General features: G+C 31.8%; 1 protein-coding gene across 1 annotated transcript; it reads right to left on the bottom strand.

Annotated features, from left to right (window-relative positions):
• Positions 1-4,474: 4,474 nt before the first annotated feature.
• Positions 4,475-9,665, bottom strand: LOC111702107 (uncharacterized). Its single transcript, XM_023473684.1, has 3 exons — positions 9,586-9,665; positions 6,726-7,453; positions 4,475-4,766 (listed from the first exon to the last, which is right to left on the bottom strand). The coding sequence occupies exons 2-3, from the start codon at positions 7,223-7,225 to the stop codon at positions 4,703-4,705; spliced, it is 564 nt and encodes a 187-aa protein (XP_023329452.1). The 5' UTR covers positions 7,226-7,453; positions 9,586-9,665; the 3' UTR covers positions 4,475-4,702.
• Between the last annotated feature and the right edge of the window lie 4,788 nt (positions 9,666-14,453).

Consider the following 14,453-nt stretch of genomic DNA (forward strand, 5'->3'; position numbering starts at 1 on the left):
TAACATTTTTCACAGCATAATTTATCTGAAATCTTGAAACAAATGAGATGATTGGGATACAGGTTATGAGAAATAAGTTAAATAACATAACTTGTGTACCTTCACAAATATTTTGAAGGTGAAGGTTTGGAACTTTGTAAAATAGAGGTAAATCAACTCTTGAATTCCACACTTAGATCTACAAGATAAACTAATAATACAAAGAGGTTTTTAATTCCAAGTAACCCTTAATCGAGGGGATGAGCGATTCACAGGTGCCTTATGTTTAAAAACTGCAATTAAATAAATCAGTTTTAAAACAGAAAAATATGGATATTTAATTCATACTATATCAGACAAAGCCATGAAGAGTACCCTTGTGAACGGACATCACTTAATAAATGGAGGAACATTTGACATATATGTGTACGGTATTTTTAGAAAAATAAATGACCTCCCTTTTACACAGTCTCATGACCCTTGATGACCCTTTTACAGTCTAATGACCCTTGATGACCCTTATACAGTCTCATGGCCCTTGATGACCCTTATTCAGTCATCTGACCCTTCATGACCCTATAAATACATTCTTCTGACCCTTCATGACCCTTATACAGTCTCATGACCCTATACCGCATACTCTCCTAGATTTATTTCAGCTTTCTCAATCAATATTGTTGAAGAAGACACACATACAGGTACCCTTACACACTCACACACTCACTTCACATTCACTCAGATCATTCATCCTTTCACTCACTCATTCATTCATTCACTCACCAACTTAATCACTCACTGACTCACTCCCTCTATCACTCACTACCTCGATCGCTCACTCATTCACTACTGACTCACTTAATAACGCACTCACACTGTCACTAACTCACCAACTCACACTCACGCACTCAAACAATTCACTCACTACTTACACACCTATATCACTCGGAACTCATTTACTCCAAACTTTCCTAACTTATGATTATATTCACCTCCTCTCACGTACTAGTAGTTAGTATACAAACAAATTGACAGAAAGAACAACACTCATTCATTTAATTAACATGGAACACACAACAACAAAAATATATTATTATACAATATTATCAAATACAAAAAATGATGTATGTGCAGGGTTACCCAATAAGGATGAGACTGTAAAGACGACTTGAAATAGAAGAAAACAGACAGTATAAATTCCGTGTCCGAATTTAATGAATTTAAGCCGCGTCTCAAATTCCCCAAAAACTGGTTTCAAGTGAGCACCGGCTTAAATCTTGAAAATTTAATACAATTTCAAATGAAACCAACCATATTTGAGCCGCGGCTCAAATTCTTTAAATTCGGCCTCCGTACAGTTGTCTCTGAGTCCGCAATTTTAAAGAGTATCGTTTAACAAAACTCTCGAGTTTCCTTTTTCGGGTCTTAACATTTTGTAGATTTGATTTAAGAGATTCGAAGAAAATGGAGAATATGAAGAGACTAAATGAAATATAATATTGTATAACAAAAATATTGATATCCACAAATCTGCGTTACCCCATTCGTGAAACCCGGGTTTTAAAACTGGTTTTCAGAACGATACCGTGTCTTAAGTTTTGGGCTCTAAAGACTCATCTTTGTGGGTTAACTCTGTTCACGTACTTTCAGTTGCACTAATATAAAACAATACATTTACACAATACAATTTATTATTGTGTATTTTGTGTACAAAACATAAAAAAATAAATAAAGATGGTTTATTAAAACATATCTACCAGGTTTTTATACAATTATCAACATTTTCACTTTAGAGACGCATACATATTTTTTTGCTGAAAAAGTGGACTGCAGAAAAAAACACGGCCTGAGCAGAGAATATTTTCATATTTCTCAGGCCTGAGCAGCACCGAGTTTGTATATATACAAGCAAACTGCAGTACACTTTTTATGTAAACAAAGACATTTTAGAAGTAAGTTAGATAAGACAAATCTAACATTTATTAGAAATATATTTGCAAGTAATGAACTACTATGAGGAGGGCATATTGATGCAGGTTGGATAACTACTGGATTTACACCAGCAAGTATCTTTTCCCGTATTTTCTTCTTTTTCTTCCAAAGCTCGCGATTTAAAAAATTCGGGGAAATACGGCTCGGGTCTAAGCTGTCGTTGGACCTTATTTACGGCTTGAGCTTTCGGATTAATGCTGCATCTTATTTTCCACAGAGTTGAATTCAAAAAACCGGTTTAATATTCTATTTGGCGGATTTTCATGGTAGGAATTGGCGCATTCCCAGTTTTTATGAGAACAAGACGCATCATTGAGCCTTATTCTACACACTAAAATCAATCAAGGTCGGTTTTATTTTCATTGGGCCTAACTCCTTAAATCGAGCCGAAGATCTTGCAGCTGTCAATCACGTGACACAAACTGTCGTTAGAGTTGGGTCGAAGATTGGGTCTTAAAGTTGGGTTTAAGGAATTACGACTCGAGCAGAAGCTTTTAAATCGCGGGCTCAGGATTCCTTGTTCGATTTAAGGTGAAAACCGATCCTCTGCTATATGAATTTCTTGAATACAGCATAACAATATGTATTTGTATGTCCCCCCCCCCCCCCCCTTCTAAAAATACCCTCTGCACGATTGAACTCAGTTATAAACGCATATACGGCAAAAAATAAATTAAAATCACTGTCAAAATAATTAAATCCATATGTTTAACATTTTACCATCATCAGACGCAACATAAACATAAATATAAATTTTTTAAACATAGCTATTTAAAATCAAAATCATCTTGATATTGAATACTGATACCGAAGAAGGTAGCGTCCATACAAATTCAGAAAGTCGATGATTATAGGTTGTAATATCTGAATGATTTTTTTGGAGTTAAAATCATTTTTTTACGATCCGAGTCAAATATTACATTTTTCTGAATTTGTATGGACGCTATGTTCTTTGGCATGAGTCATTTTTACAATTTTCTCCTTAAAGGCGCTACAATAAGATTCGTAGCGATCACCATCAAATATTTTTCGACCTAAGCCTATACCCCTTAACATTTTTCGTGAACACTCCCTTTAAGGAATAATTTAATCGAAAAAAAACCAAAACAAATTATAATAAATTTGAGATAACTTTGAAATAACTTGGAGATATCATTGGATATAACTTGGAGATAACATGGAGGTAACTTGGAGATAACTTGGAGTTAACTAAGGGACATCTAAAAAATGGCTTGGAGATATCTTTTGGAAATATCTTGGAAATAACTTGGAGATAACTTGGAGATAAATTGGAGAAAACTTGGAGATAACTTGGAGATAACTTTTAGAAAACTTGGAGATAACTTGGAGATAACTTGGAGATAACTTAGAGATAATTTGAAGATAATTTGTAGATAACATGAAAACAAAAGATAACTTTTAGATAAATCGTTGATAACTTGAGATAAATTAGATGTTACTTAATAATAAGAGATAACTTAAAAATAATATAGAAATTACTTGGAGATAACTTGGAGAAACATTGATATTACTGGGAAATAGCTTGGAAATAAAAGTTATTTAACAATATTTCAGTATACTAAGAACACATATACCTTGACGTTAATTATGTCGTGTTTCAGCGATAACACTTTCTGATCCTTTTCTTAAATGTGTCAAAAATAACGAAACATTTTTGGTGATAAGATAAGGTCAATTCAAAAATTTTATGTTTTCAAATTTCCAAATACGATGATTAAAACTGGATGAGAAGTCATGATGTCTAATCCCCATTCTCTGCTTTCATCCAGTAATCAATCCTTTTTGCTAAAATAATTTTTTTTGCAACTTTTCTAAAACTGTCTGTAATTAGTATTCTGAAACACTCTGCTGCATCAGCTTTCATGACGTTTATACAAAAGTTGTTGACAACTTTACCCGGTGCTTCGAGTTATATATGTGGATCTATCTATATAATAAAACTCTTCGCTATATGCTGGCAAAACTGCTAAACAAAATTTGCTGACATTTTTGAGGGGAACCCTTGAGCACCCTTGGGGAAAAAGAGGATTTTTTCAAAATTATAAATTTTTTTCTTCAACTGTTTCTAAAATTCCTCGGGCAACGCCGGGCACTTCAGCTAGTAATAAACATATATATTATGTAGGACGGTTTCCAACACAAAGGCTTTAAATTTTGAACTTTAACAAGCGAAATAAATCTGACATTAAAACTGGAAATTGTTCAAAGGAAAGTTTCTATTTTGAAAGAAAAGAAGCAATAAAGAACAATTTTCCTGTTTTGTTTTTGTTTCTATTTTTACTCCTAAACCTGTGTGAGATGAAAATTTTAAAATACTTTGTTAAAATCCCTTAATTTTTTACTTTCTCTTTGATTTTTTTTCTTTCTTTTTCTCTCTCAGCTCTTTGTAAGCTTTCTCGTGCTTCAATGATTCAATAGTCTTTTTTTAAAAAGATGTATAGTTAAAAAAGTTTTTTTTATTTGACTAAAGAGACTCACTTGCTGCTGAATAGTTCCAATTTTTTATTTTGTCTCAAAAAAGTTCAAAATAACGATTTGTATGCACAAATATGGTTTTGTATAATTGTATATATAGATAAAATTAGAGAGCAACGTTCTTAAAAACAACGAAATTAAAAAAACTTAGAAAAAGGGCGTTTAGAGCACTGGAATAATGAATAATGATTATAGGAATAAAGGGGTATCTACATTTTTCTGTTTGTTTTTAATTGTTTTAAGATTTGTTGGGTTTAGATAAGTACAAAGATCTTGTTACCATCCCTCTAATTGCCAGCTTCCTGAAAATATTAGATTTATTTAATTCAAGGGACTGTTAATGATTTTCAAAATGGGGAATTATTTAAGGAAGATACACCTAAAAGTTTATTGCATCTTCTGGGACAATTTTCAAAGAGTTAATCAGGAAGAGTTTTGTTTATATTTCTCCCAGAAACGGCAGTACACTTTTGCAGAAAAAAAAGATATTCTTGGTAGATCTTTTTTTGAGTATACAATGGATTGTATAATGCTTAAAAGTCGATTATTCATAACAATCTTACGATCAAATTACCAGGCTTCTATAATCAATATAATTTTAATAAGTTTTTCGAAATTTTTTATCATGAAAAAGAAAAGCCAAGCAAATATTTTCTAAATATATAAAATTTGCTCAAATTCGAAACAATTTCTTCAGCAATATTAGCAAAGCATGAAACATAATGTTTCTAATTGATTTCTTTGTCAAATGAAAATATATATTTTTTCATATTTATACATATATTTTATTCATATATTTGAAGAAATAAACTTTTTTTATGAATTTGTTGTAAGAACAGCTTTTTTTTCTGGCTACATTTTATGATACACTATTTTTGTGTTCCCATTGGTGGATTTTTAAAAAAATCTAAATTAAAAATGTTGAGAGATTTTTAATTTAAACCTTCATTTTCTAGGGTCATGTGAGATTATACACAAAATTTGGTCCCGGTTAGCCATTTCGACGCTTTCAGAGTAAACCTTAATATTTACTGTTTTAAGGACTGCCTCTGGATTTGAAATTATTATTAGAATAGTAAATGGTTAAATCCAAATTATAAATTTCCAGACAGGAATCTTTAATTAGCCAACATTTTAGACAAAATTGAAAATTCTTTAATCGAGGCAAATTTTAGTTTAAAATATAAATATTCAGAAATACATTTCTCCATTAATATGCATCAATATCAGTAATTAACCCAAATTTGCTCAAATTTGGACTATTTGAGAAATTTTCAAATTTCTATGCAAAATATCTATTTTGGGACACATCGCCGAACATCTAGCTCTCAGGGCTGGCCCCGTATACGATTTATAAAATATCTTACGTTAACGCTGTTAATAAAATTATGATCGTTTATTACAAACAGAAACTTTAAGAAAGTTGGTTATTGAACGAGTTTAACTATTCGTTAACGAATGCACATCAAACTAATATAAATTGGAAGTAATATTTGAAATCTTTTATGTTTTCCATCATAACTTTTTATATTCAAGAGCTATATGAGAAGACAAAAATGTTTTGATTTTATAATATATGTTACTAGATAATATTCTATTTTCTTATAATTGTGCGAAAATTCAAAACTAGAGGAGCTTCGAGGTGATATTGCATACATTTCACTCTCTCCTCTAGTTTGTACTGAACGGCTTGAAAAATGAAGTTTAAACGTGCCCAGCTCTACTTGAACAGAAACTTAGTTGTTTATAGGAAATTACTTCTAAAATATTCATTACCATCTATAATCTTTTTTTGGCCAAAAAGAAATAAAAGAATTATTCTTTGGAGATAAAATGTCCTTGTTATTTTTAACGATATCCAATAATTCACCAAAAAAGGCATTATACCTTACTTTAATGGTTTATTAAGGATTTTATTGGATTTTTGATATACTTCTTTTGCTTCTAATAACAAAATCTAATGTACATTATTACATCATTTTATTTATTTTTTTATTTTTAGGAAAATATTTTGGGTCGGCGGATATAAAAAACTGATCCTAATAATGTTTGAATCTCACATGACCTAAAGGAAGATTTATCGCCAAACAATAAGACAAATTTTGCCCTCAAAAAAAATTCTTTTGTAAATCTTATTTTTTTTTTTAAATTGTGAAATTTAGTTTTTACCTTTGAGTTATGATATACGAATCGAAGTCGATAAGTTCGCCGAAAAAGTAGAAATAATGAGAAAAAGCAATTATCTAGATTGCTATTAATACCTTAATGCCAAAGGCTGATTCAGAACTGGTGAATCAGGAATGTCCTCTTGGCCATGGTTTGAATTTATGGCAGCTTCGTAAGCAAAGGTTTTGTTTTCTTGAAAGGAGTCAGGTTCACTAGATTTATAATCAAACATTCTTCCAGGATCACAGGGTTTACAGTCCACCATGTTCCCAGGTTTATAGGGTTTAAAATCCACCATGTTCCCAGGTTTACAGGGTTTATAGTCCACTGTGTCCCCAGGTTTACAGGGTTTATAGTCCACCATATTCTCAGTATCACAGGGTTTATAGTCCACCATGTTCCCAGTATCACAGGGTTTATAGTCCACCATGTTCCCAGTATCACAGGGTTTATACTCCATCATGTTCCCAGTATCACAGGGTTCATAGTATACCATGTTCCCAGTATCACAGGGTTTAAAGTCCACCATGTTCCCAGGATTACAGGGATTATAGTCCACCATGGTCCCAGGTTTACAGGGTTTATAGTCCACCATGGTCCCAGGTTTACAGGGTTTATAGTCCGACAAACTTACAGGTTTTTAGAATTTATTATAAGCAATATGCCCCGAAATACATGATTAATCTCCAGGTTCCCAGAGGCACAGGGTTTATATTCTGCCCTGGGCCCACGTAGATATGGTTTATTACTTATGATCTGTCATCACAATATGATCTAGCTCTGAATTCTCATGCCCCAAGATGTTTCTTTCAAAAAACTTTTTCTGAAATAAATATTACTAATTTCAACAAAATCTGAAAAAATCGAATGAAGAGGTTGGATGGTGTAAAATAATGATGCAAAAAGCGATAAAATTGGAGGCATAAATCGCGGAGAAGAAAAAGACGTAGCTGTCAAATTCAACAGTTTTTTTTCAAAGAGAAAACAGTTTTGATGAAGAAAAATATTAACATCCACCACTGCATATATTTGTATAATCATTTTAAAGGGAGTGTCTGGGTAGACAAGAGTTGAGCTGAGAATGCATTATTGTAGTGACTTTTAACCCTATCTCTGCTGGGGTACTTGAAAACCAGGATATGCTGGGGGGGGTCAATTTGACCCCCCCTCTAAATTCCATGTTTGATGTCCAAATATGGCAAATGATACATCATTAGAAAGCTCTTGTGCTCTACTTTTAGAATCTGCAAAAAAATTTGCAAATTTGCAAAAATTGAATTTTTTATAGCAAAATTCAGTTATATAGTAAAAATGTTTGCAAAAAAAAAGTTGTCCAAAAAATGAAAAATTATACATTTTTGAAAAGCCCGTGACCATACCATTTCAAATATGCAAAAATTTTTGCAAAATTTTAGAATAGGGTTAAGGATTCTTTTGAGACCCATCAAGCATTTTTACGGTGCATATTTGTTCAGCAAGAGCGCAAATTACATCTTTAAAATCATCATAGATTGTTCATTTGGAGAATTGATTTTGAGAATCGTTTTTTTTTTAATTACAAAGTGACGACTACGAAAACTGTTTAAAAAAATCTACAGTAAACTAATTAGATGTTTAGAAACAGGTTGACAAAATATATATATATATCATCAAAAGTAAGTAATTCTATAAAGTCATTGGTTTCTGTAATATTGTCTCAACGTTCACAAACATTTCCATAGATTTCCGGCCTAAAATTTTATTGAAAACACGAGATTTGCAGGATTTCAAGAAATCTCCGAACAAATTAACAAATTCATAAAGAATAAGAAATTCAATTTAATGATGAAAAAGAAATAATGGATTGTAACATTGATTTTGTGATAAATTTCGATTGAGAAATATGTTCTCCTAAACAATTAATTGGTAAACTGTCGAAATTTTCTCAAAATCATTCCTCCACTTCCAAAATTAACAATATAGGAGGATTTTCAAAATTAAATTTGCGTCTGAGCTCAACTCCCTTTAAAGGGCTTTTTAGTAATTTTTAGACCAATAGTTTCATTAAAAAAATCACCATACTGACTATCCTTACAGAAAAAAATCCCCCCCCCCCCACCTAGACAAGTTTAAGGATAAAGTTAAACTGCAGAGCTTTTTGTTTCCAAATTTTGTTTAATTTTTGTTTTAAAATTGCTTTAATTAAAAGATTTCAGGAATTTAGGCGTTTCTATAAACGTACATATTTGAAACTCAGCATAATATTATTTCGTTTCTGCTAAATCACGGTATTAAAAATGAATCTTTTTGATTAGATCATTATTATGCGAATAGACTATTAAACTAAAAAATTATGATTAAACCACTATTTCAGAATTTAAAATAATCTGCTTTGCATTTGCACAAAACAAAGCATTGTGCTTAAATAGCTACGAAAAAAAAAATCAAAATTGCTAATGATTGATACTCGATACTCTTTGAAAGATTTTTTGCATATTGGTTTTTATTTTGCATAAGTACAAAAAATGATAATTTGTACAGCTTTAATTTTACTTCATGGAACAAGAAAAGAATTAAGTCTTGGCCACATACTCTGATTTTATATGACCTATAACTTTGCTACCCAAAGTTATAGACCCAGATATTTCAAACTATGAATCCTGAGAGATAACGTAATTTAAGTTTGAAATATCAAAGGTTTTCACCATCAGGTTGAAATATCAAAGGTTTACACCATCAGGTTGAAATATTAAAGGTTTACACCATCAGGTTGAAATATTAAAGGTTTACACCATCAGGTTGAAATATTAAAGGTTTACACCATCAGGTTGAAATATCAAAGGTTTACACCATCAGGTTAAAATATCAAAGGTTTACACCATCAGGTTGAAAAGACCAAGGGATTTGAAAATTAGAGTTTGTGGCCAAAGACTCAATTCCTTTATTTTACTTTGGAATTTAATTGCAGTTTTTTACCTCTAACAATGAGACAAAAAGCATTGGAAAAAAATGTTATCAGTCTGGTGTCTACCCTACTGCCTGTAAAACTGCCTGTATCTTGAAGCAGTATTCTTCTACCTGGAAACACCTGGTTTATTATAGTTGAAGGTATAAAGGCTGTACAGAGTTGAATCGCTTTCTCACAGAATTACAAGAGCTATTAAAATGATGCATCAACTGTCCAGACCGGGTTGACTTTGAGGTGTCGCGCAACCCCTTAGCAATTGCTGCTTTACTCACCTATACTTTTTTGTAGGCCTAGACATGCATTATATAATTTTAAAACTACAACTTTTTAGATTCAGAGTATGTACACTTTGGATTACTTTGTTCCCCAAACCGTAGAATCTAGAACTTAATTTATTGGATGATTGTTAATCGTAATTATAAACGATCGAAAAAACTATCGTTTTTGGTTTCGTTTTTCGTTTTTGATGTTATTGTTTTTAGAAAAAAACGATGGGTCACAACAAACGAACCACTCGTTTTGAATTTGTAAAAAATGAAAAACAAAACAACACCACCATCGTTTTTTTAAATCAGAAAACTGTAAATAAAAATTCTTTTACTTAAAGGAAGTATTCGCGAAAAATGAAAGGGGGTATAGGCTTTATGCGATTTAGAAGCGCTTTTGATCGCTACTAATCTTACATCTGTTGCGTCTATAAGGAGAACATTGTTAAAGACGTCTCATACCGAATAACTTAGCGCCCATACAAATTCAGAAAATTGCAACGTACGACTTATTTCGCAACATTTGTATATAGTTTATATTTTATAATATTTTTGAATCAATTTTTTATATTTTATTTTTAAAAAACGTTTTTAACGGATTTCGAAAAATGTGAGTGGTGCGCGGCATTCTTAGATAGTTGCGCAAGCGACAAGAAAAATAAAATTATAAAATTATAAAATATAAGCTGTATACCAATGTGGCGAAAGATAATCGATGACTATAGGTTGTAATATCTGAATGATTTGTTTGAAAATAAATTGATTTTTTACGGTCTAAGTCGTATGTTGCAATTTTTTCTCAATTTGTATGGACGCTAAGTTATTCGTTTTCTCCATATACAGGATGTGTCAAAAAAGGTGTTTTTTGTAAGGGGTCTTTCAGATTGCCCATCAAAAATAAAATTAAAAAATTTCATAAATATTGATCAAAAATGAGATTACCAAAAAGAATACTTTATTACATGTAATATCTCGCTATTCAGTGATTCACCCTTTTTTTGACTCACCCTGTATCTCTAAAATAGTTCGGCTGTAAATTACAAAATTATTAAACAAATGTTCAAATTATAAACTTATAGAAATTTCCCTTTTTTCTATAGAATATAGAATAATTCCCCCCCCCACACACTTACATTCACTCTTTTCTATAGATGTATTAGACCTATTGTGTTTAGTGCTGAATCAAGTTATTTGTTCTTTAGGAAATCTAGGCTAGCGTTTCTATTATTATGAAGAGAGAGTGTGTAAGCTCTTTCTTCAGAATAATACCAGCAAAATGTCGTCTTACATTTTACACTTTCTTTCAAAGAATTTGATTCTTTGCCACAAACTTAAATACCTTTATCTTTGTAGCATAATTTCCTAGACCTTAGATATTACAATCTATGATTTCTGTTAGATCAAATAATCTAAGCATAAATTATCAATGGTTTCCATAAACATGTTGCAAAAATTTTCGAATTAAAAAATCAGAATTTTCTTTGCAAAGACTCAATTCCTTAATCATTGCCCCTTATATTCAAGACATTTTTTTTCGGGTAAATCAAAAACAAATGTTTTAGGTTTATGTTAGATTTATGTTTAAAACCTGAAATAGCTATATTTGAAATATTCTGTTATTTCTCAAATAGTACGTATAAGTAAGTAATTTATCTATAAAATCTAAATAATTTCAAAAATATGAAATTAATTTTTTGACGAGGAGATAATTAAAAACCTCAAAAATTAAAATTGGGGGCCGGGAATATTTCCTCAAAAATTCTTTCAATAAAAATTACTTCTTCAATATTTATATTTTTAATCCATTGGTGACCGTGTTGGTGGATTGTGGAGGTGAATTGTGGTGGTGGATTGTGGTGGTGGATTATAGTGGTGGATTGTGGTGGTGGATTGTGGTGGTGGATCGTGGTGGTGGATTGTGGTGGTGGATTGTGGTGGTGGATTGTGGTGGTGGATTGTGGTGGTGGAGGTGGATTGTGGTGGTGAATTGTGGTGGTGGATTGTGGTGGTGGATTGTGGTGGTGGATTGTGGTGGTGGATTGTGGTGGTGGATTGTGGTGGTGGATTGTGGTGGTGAATTGTTTATATTTTTTGTTGATGAACTCACAACTGATAGTAAATAATGCCTTATACAGTGTAGACTGAAGAGTGAAGATAAATGTAATTTCTTTAATGCATTGATTAAATTGCTACATTATATTTAGAACCTTCTCATATTTTCAGACAGGTGACCTTAGTCTGTACATATAAAATCTATAAATTAATAAATGATTTTTAAAACATTATCCAATAAACGTCTAATCATCTGAACCAATCGGGCCCAAACTTTTTGTGGGACCTCACGTGACCCCAGGAAAGAATTATGGATAATCGAATTTTCAAAAATTTGCCACTAATTTTATATTTATAAATTTGGAAAATGCACAATATTTTCGGGATCGATCTGACAGTTTTTGTAACTGTAACTTTAAATCTCTGGGAATAGGCTCCACTTTGATTAGTGGTTAAATTGGGGCTCTTTCCTCAACTCACTTTGTTTCAGGCAGTATTTTGAATCTTCAGCTAGTTTAAAGGTGTTTTCAACTCTAGAATCAACATGTTGCCTGGCTGCCTGTGTATATGATAGGTTAAAAATAAATGATAAATAATATTTTGAAACTTCAGCTAGTTTAAAGGTGTTTTCAACTCTAGAATCAACATGTTGCCTGGCTGCCTGTGTATATGATGGGTTAAACATAAATGATAGATAATATTTTGAAACTTCAGTTGCTCTTAAACCATGGTATGAGTAAGACCTTTTTCCCAAGCTTTCCTTGTATTTTAAGTCTAGGCGCTGAGAAAGCTGTTTCCTGAAATGCTGCAATGCTTAGTCAGACCATATGTAAACAAGAGTGGAATAATCCAAAAAGAGGCAGAATTAAAAAGAAGTAGGAGTTATGAAGCACACTGACAGTACATTTACATCAATCCAGCTTTTGACCTAACTTACTCAGCAACTGGAACCCTCCCTAGTTGTATTTGCGGTGCAGATACTGGGTAATGATGTGATAATTATCCTAATTCCGCATACACATCGGAAATATGTAAACCAGAGGAAACACAGGGATTTTCTGCACAAGATCTCTCGATACCCCTCTAAACCTCCGACCTTTTCCTACTTCAATCGGAAACACTATACTGTAAAATCTTGATCAAAATTTTCAGAGAGGGACATGCAGGAATACTTATCCTAGGGAGTGCTCCTAGAACCTGGCTTAATGTGGATATAAACTACAGAGATCTCTTAAAGTTTTTTTCTAAATTACTGCAGGATACATGAACCTTGATGAAGCAGAATCAGAAATTTAGAAAAACCTAAATTCTGCGAATATATATCCAGAGTATAAACCTGAAAAAAATTTGACAAAATTAGCTTTATGATGAGGTTGTATAACCTTGTGAAGGAGTATGCTACTCAAATTCAGGCTGTACACAGAAAAAAAAATGGAAAAATTATACAGCTGAATCAGACTAATTCAGAAATTGAAGTATTCTGCTGAATATCCATAATGACATTTTTTTACTTTTTAAAATCTTCATCAGCTTAAATACAATTGGATGGGTCTTATTTTTCGCTGTTGATTGTTCATATTTTGTCAACCAAGCTAAGGTTTAGATGTAGTAAACACCTACTCTATAACAAGTTCTCGAAATGTATCTAACCAGGTACAATTCCTCAGCTATCAAACTTAACCAGGCCTGAATCCCAGGCTCTAAATGCCACACAGGGACACAAGCATAGCTATCAAAATCCAGCTACTAATACAGTGTTATACCAGGCAGAATCCCAGGCTCTATATGCCACTCAGGGACACAAGTGTACCTATCAACAAGATATATATATATTGATCCCAAATGATGATGACGATCCAACCTAGTTATTATCAACACAGGGTATCAGTGCTTCAATGTCTCAACCAGGACACAATCCACACTGCTACAATCCCGTGACTAACTAACACCACTACACAGGGCGCGATATTGACATAGTTACAATTCCTATGATGTTATCTATATCACATAATTAAGACCATCGTATGTTAAACCATAGGTCAAACTAAATGATACACACTGTAAATATTAAAACGTAATAAAAAATCAAGAATTTTTGGAAAAGCGAATTACAGCAGATTTTCTTGATAAATTATCCCTAAATTTTTAATATTTTGAAAACGGCGGAAAATAAAAAAAATACACATTTTTTTATTATTTTTATAAGAAAAACTGAATGCAGAACAATATTTTTAAAACTGTTAATAATGCAAGTCATTATTATTAAGAAAAATTGGATAAAAATATAACAATTTCAGGATACATATTCGCGCCATCTCTATTTTAGAGTAGACACCACCTAGCGGCCAAATGCGGCAGCTCTCGAATCATAATTTCTGGATAAACTATTCAGATTTTTTGAATAATTTGAAAAAACTTCCACATTAATAATACAAATATCAATTTAATTAAATAAAAACACAAACAGAAAAAAACAAATTGGTAATTAAATAAGATTTATTGAATATATATGTAAACTGTACAAAATAGCATTTAGACATTTTAAAATTTTCTCCCTC

The sequence above is a fragment of the Eurytemora carolleeae genome, unplaced genomic scaffold (assembly GCF_000591075.1).
Source record: "Eurytemora carolleeae unplaced genomic scaffold, Eaff_2.0 scaffold482, whole genome shotgun sequence".
In the NCBI taxonomy this organism is placed as follows: Eukaryota; Metazoa; Arthropoda; class Copepoda; order Calanoida; family Temoridae; genus Eurytemora; species Eurytemora carolleeae.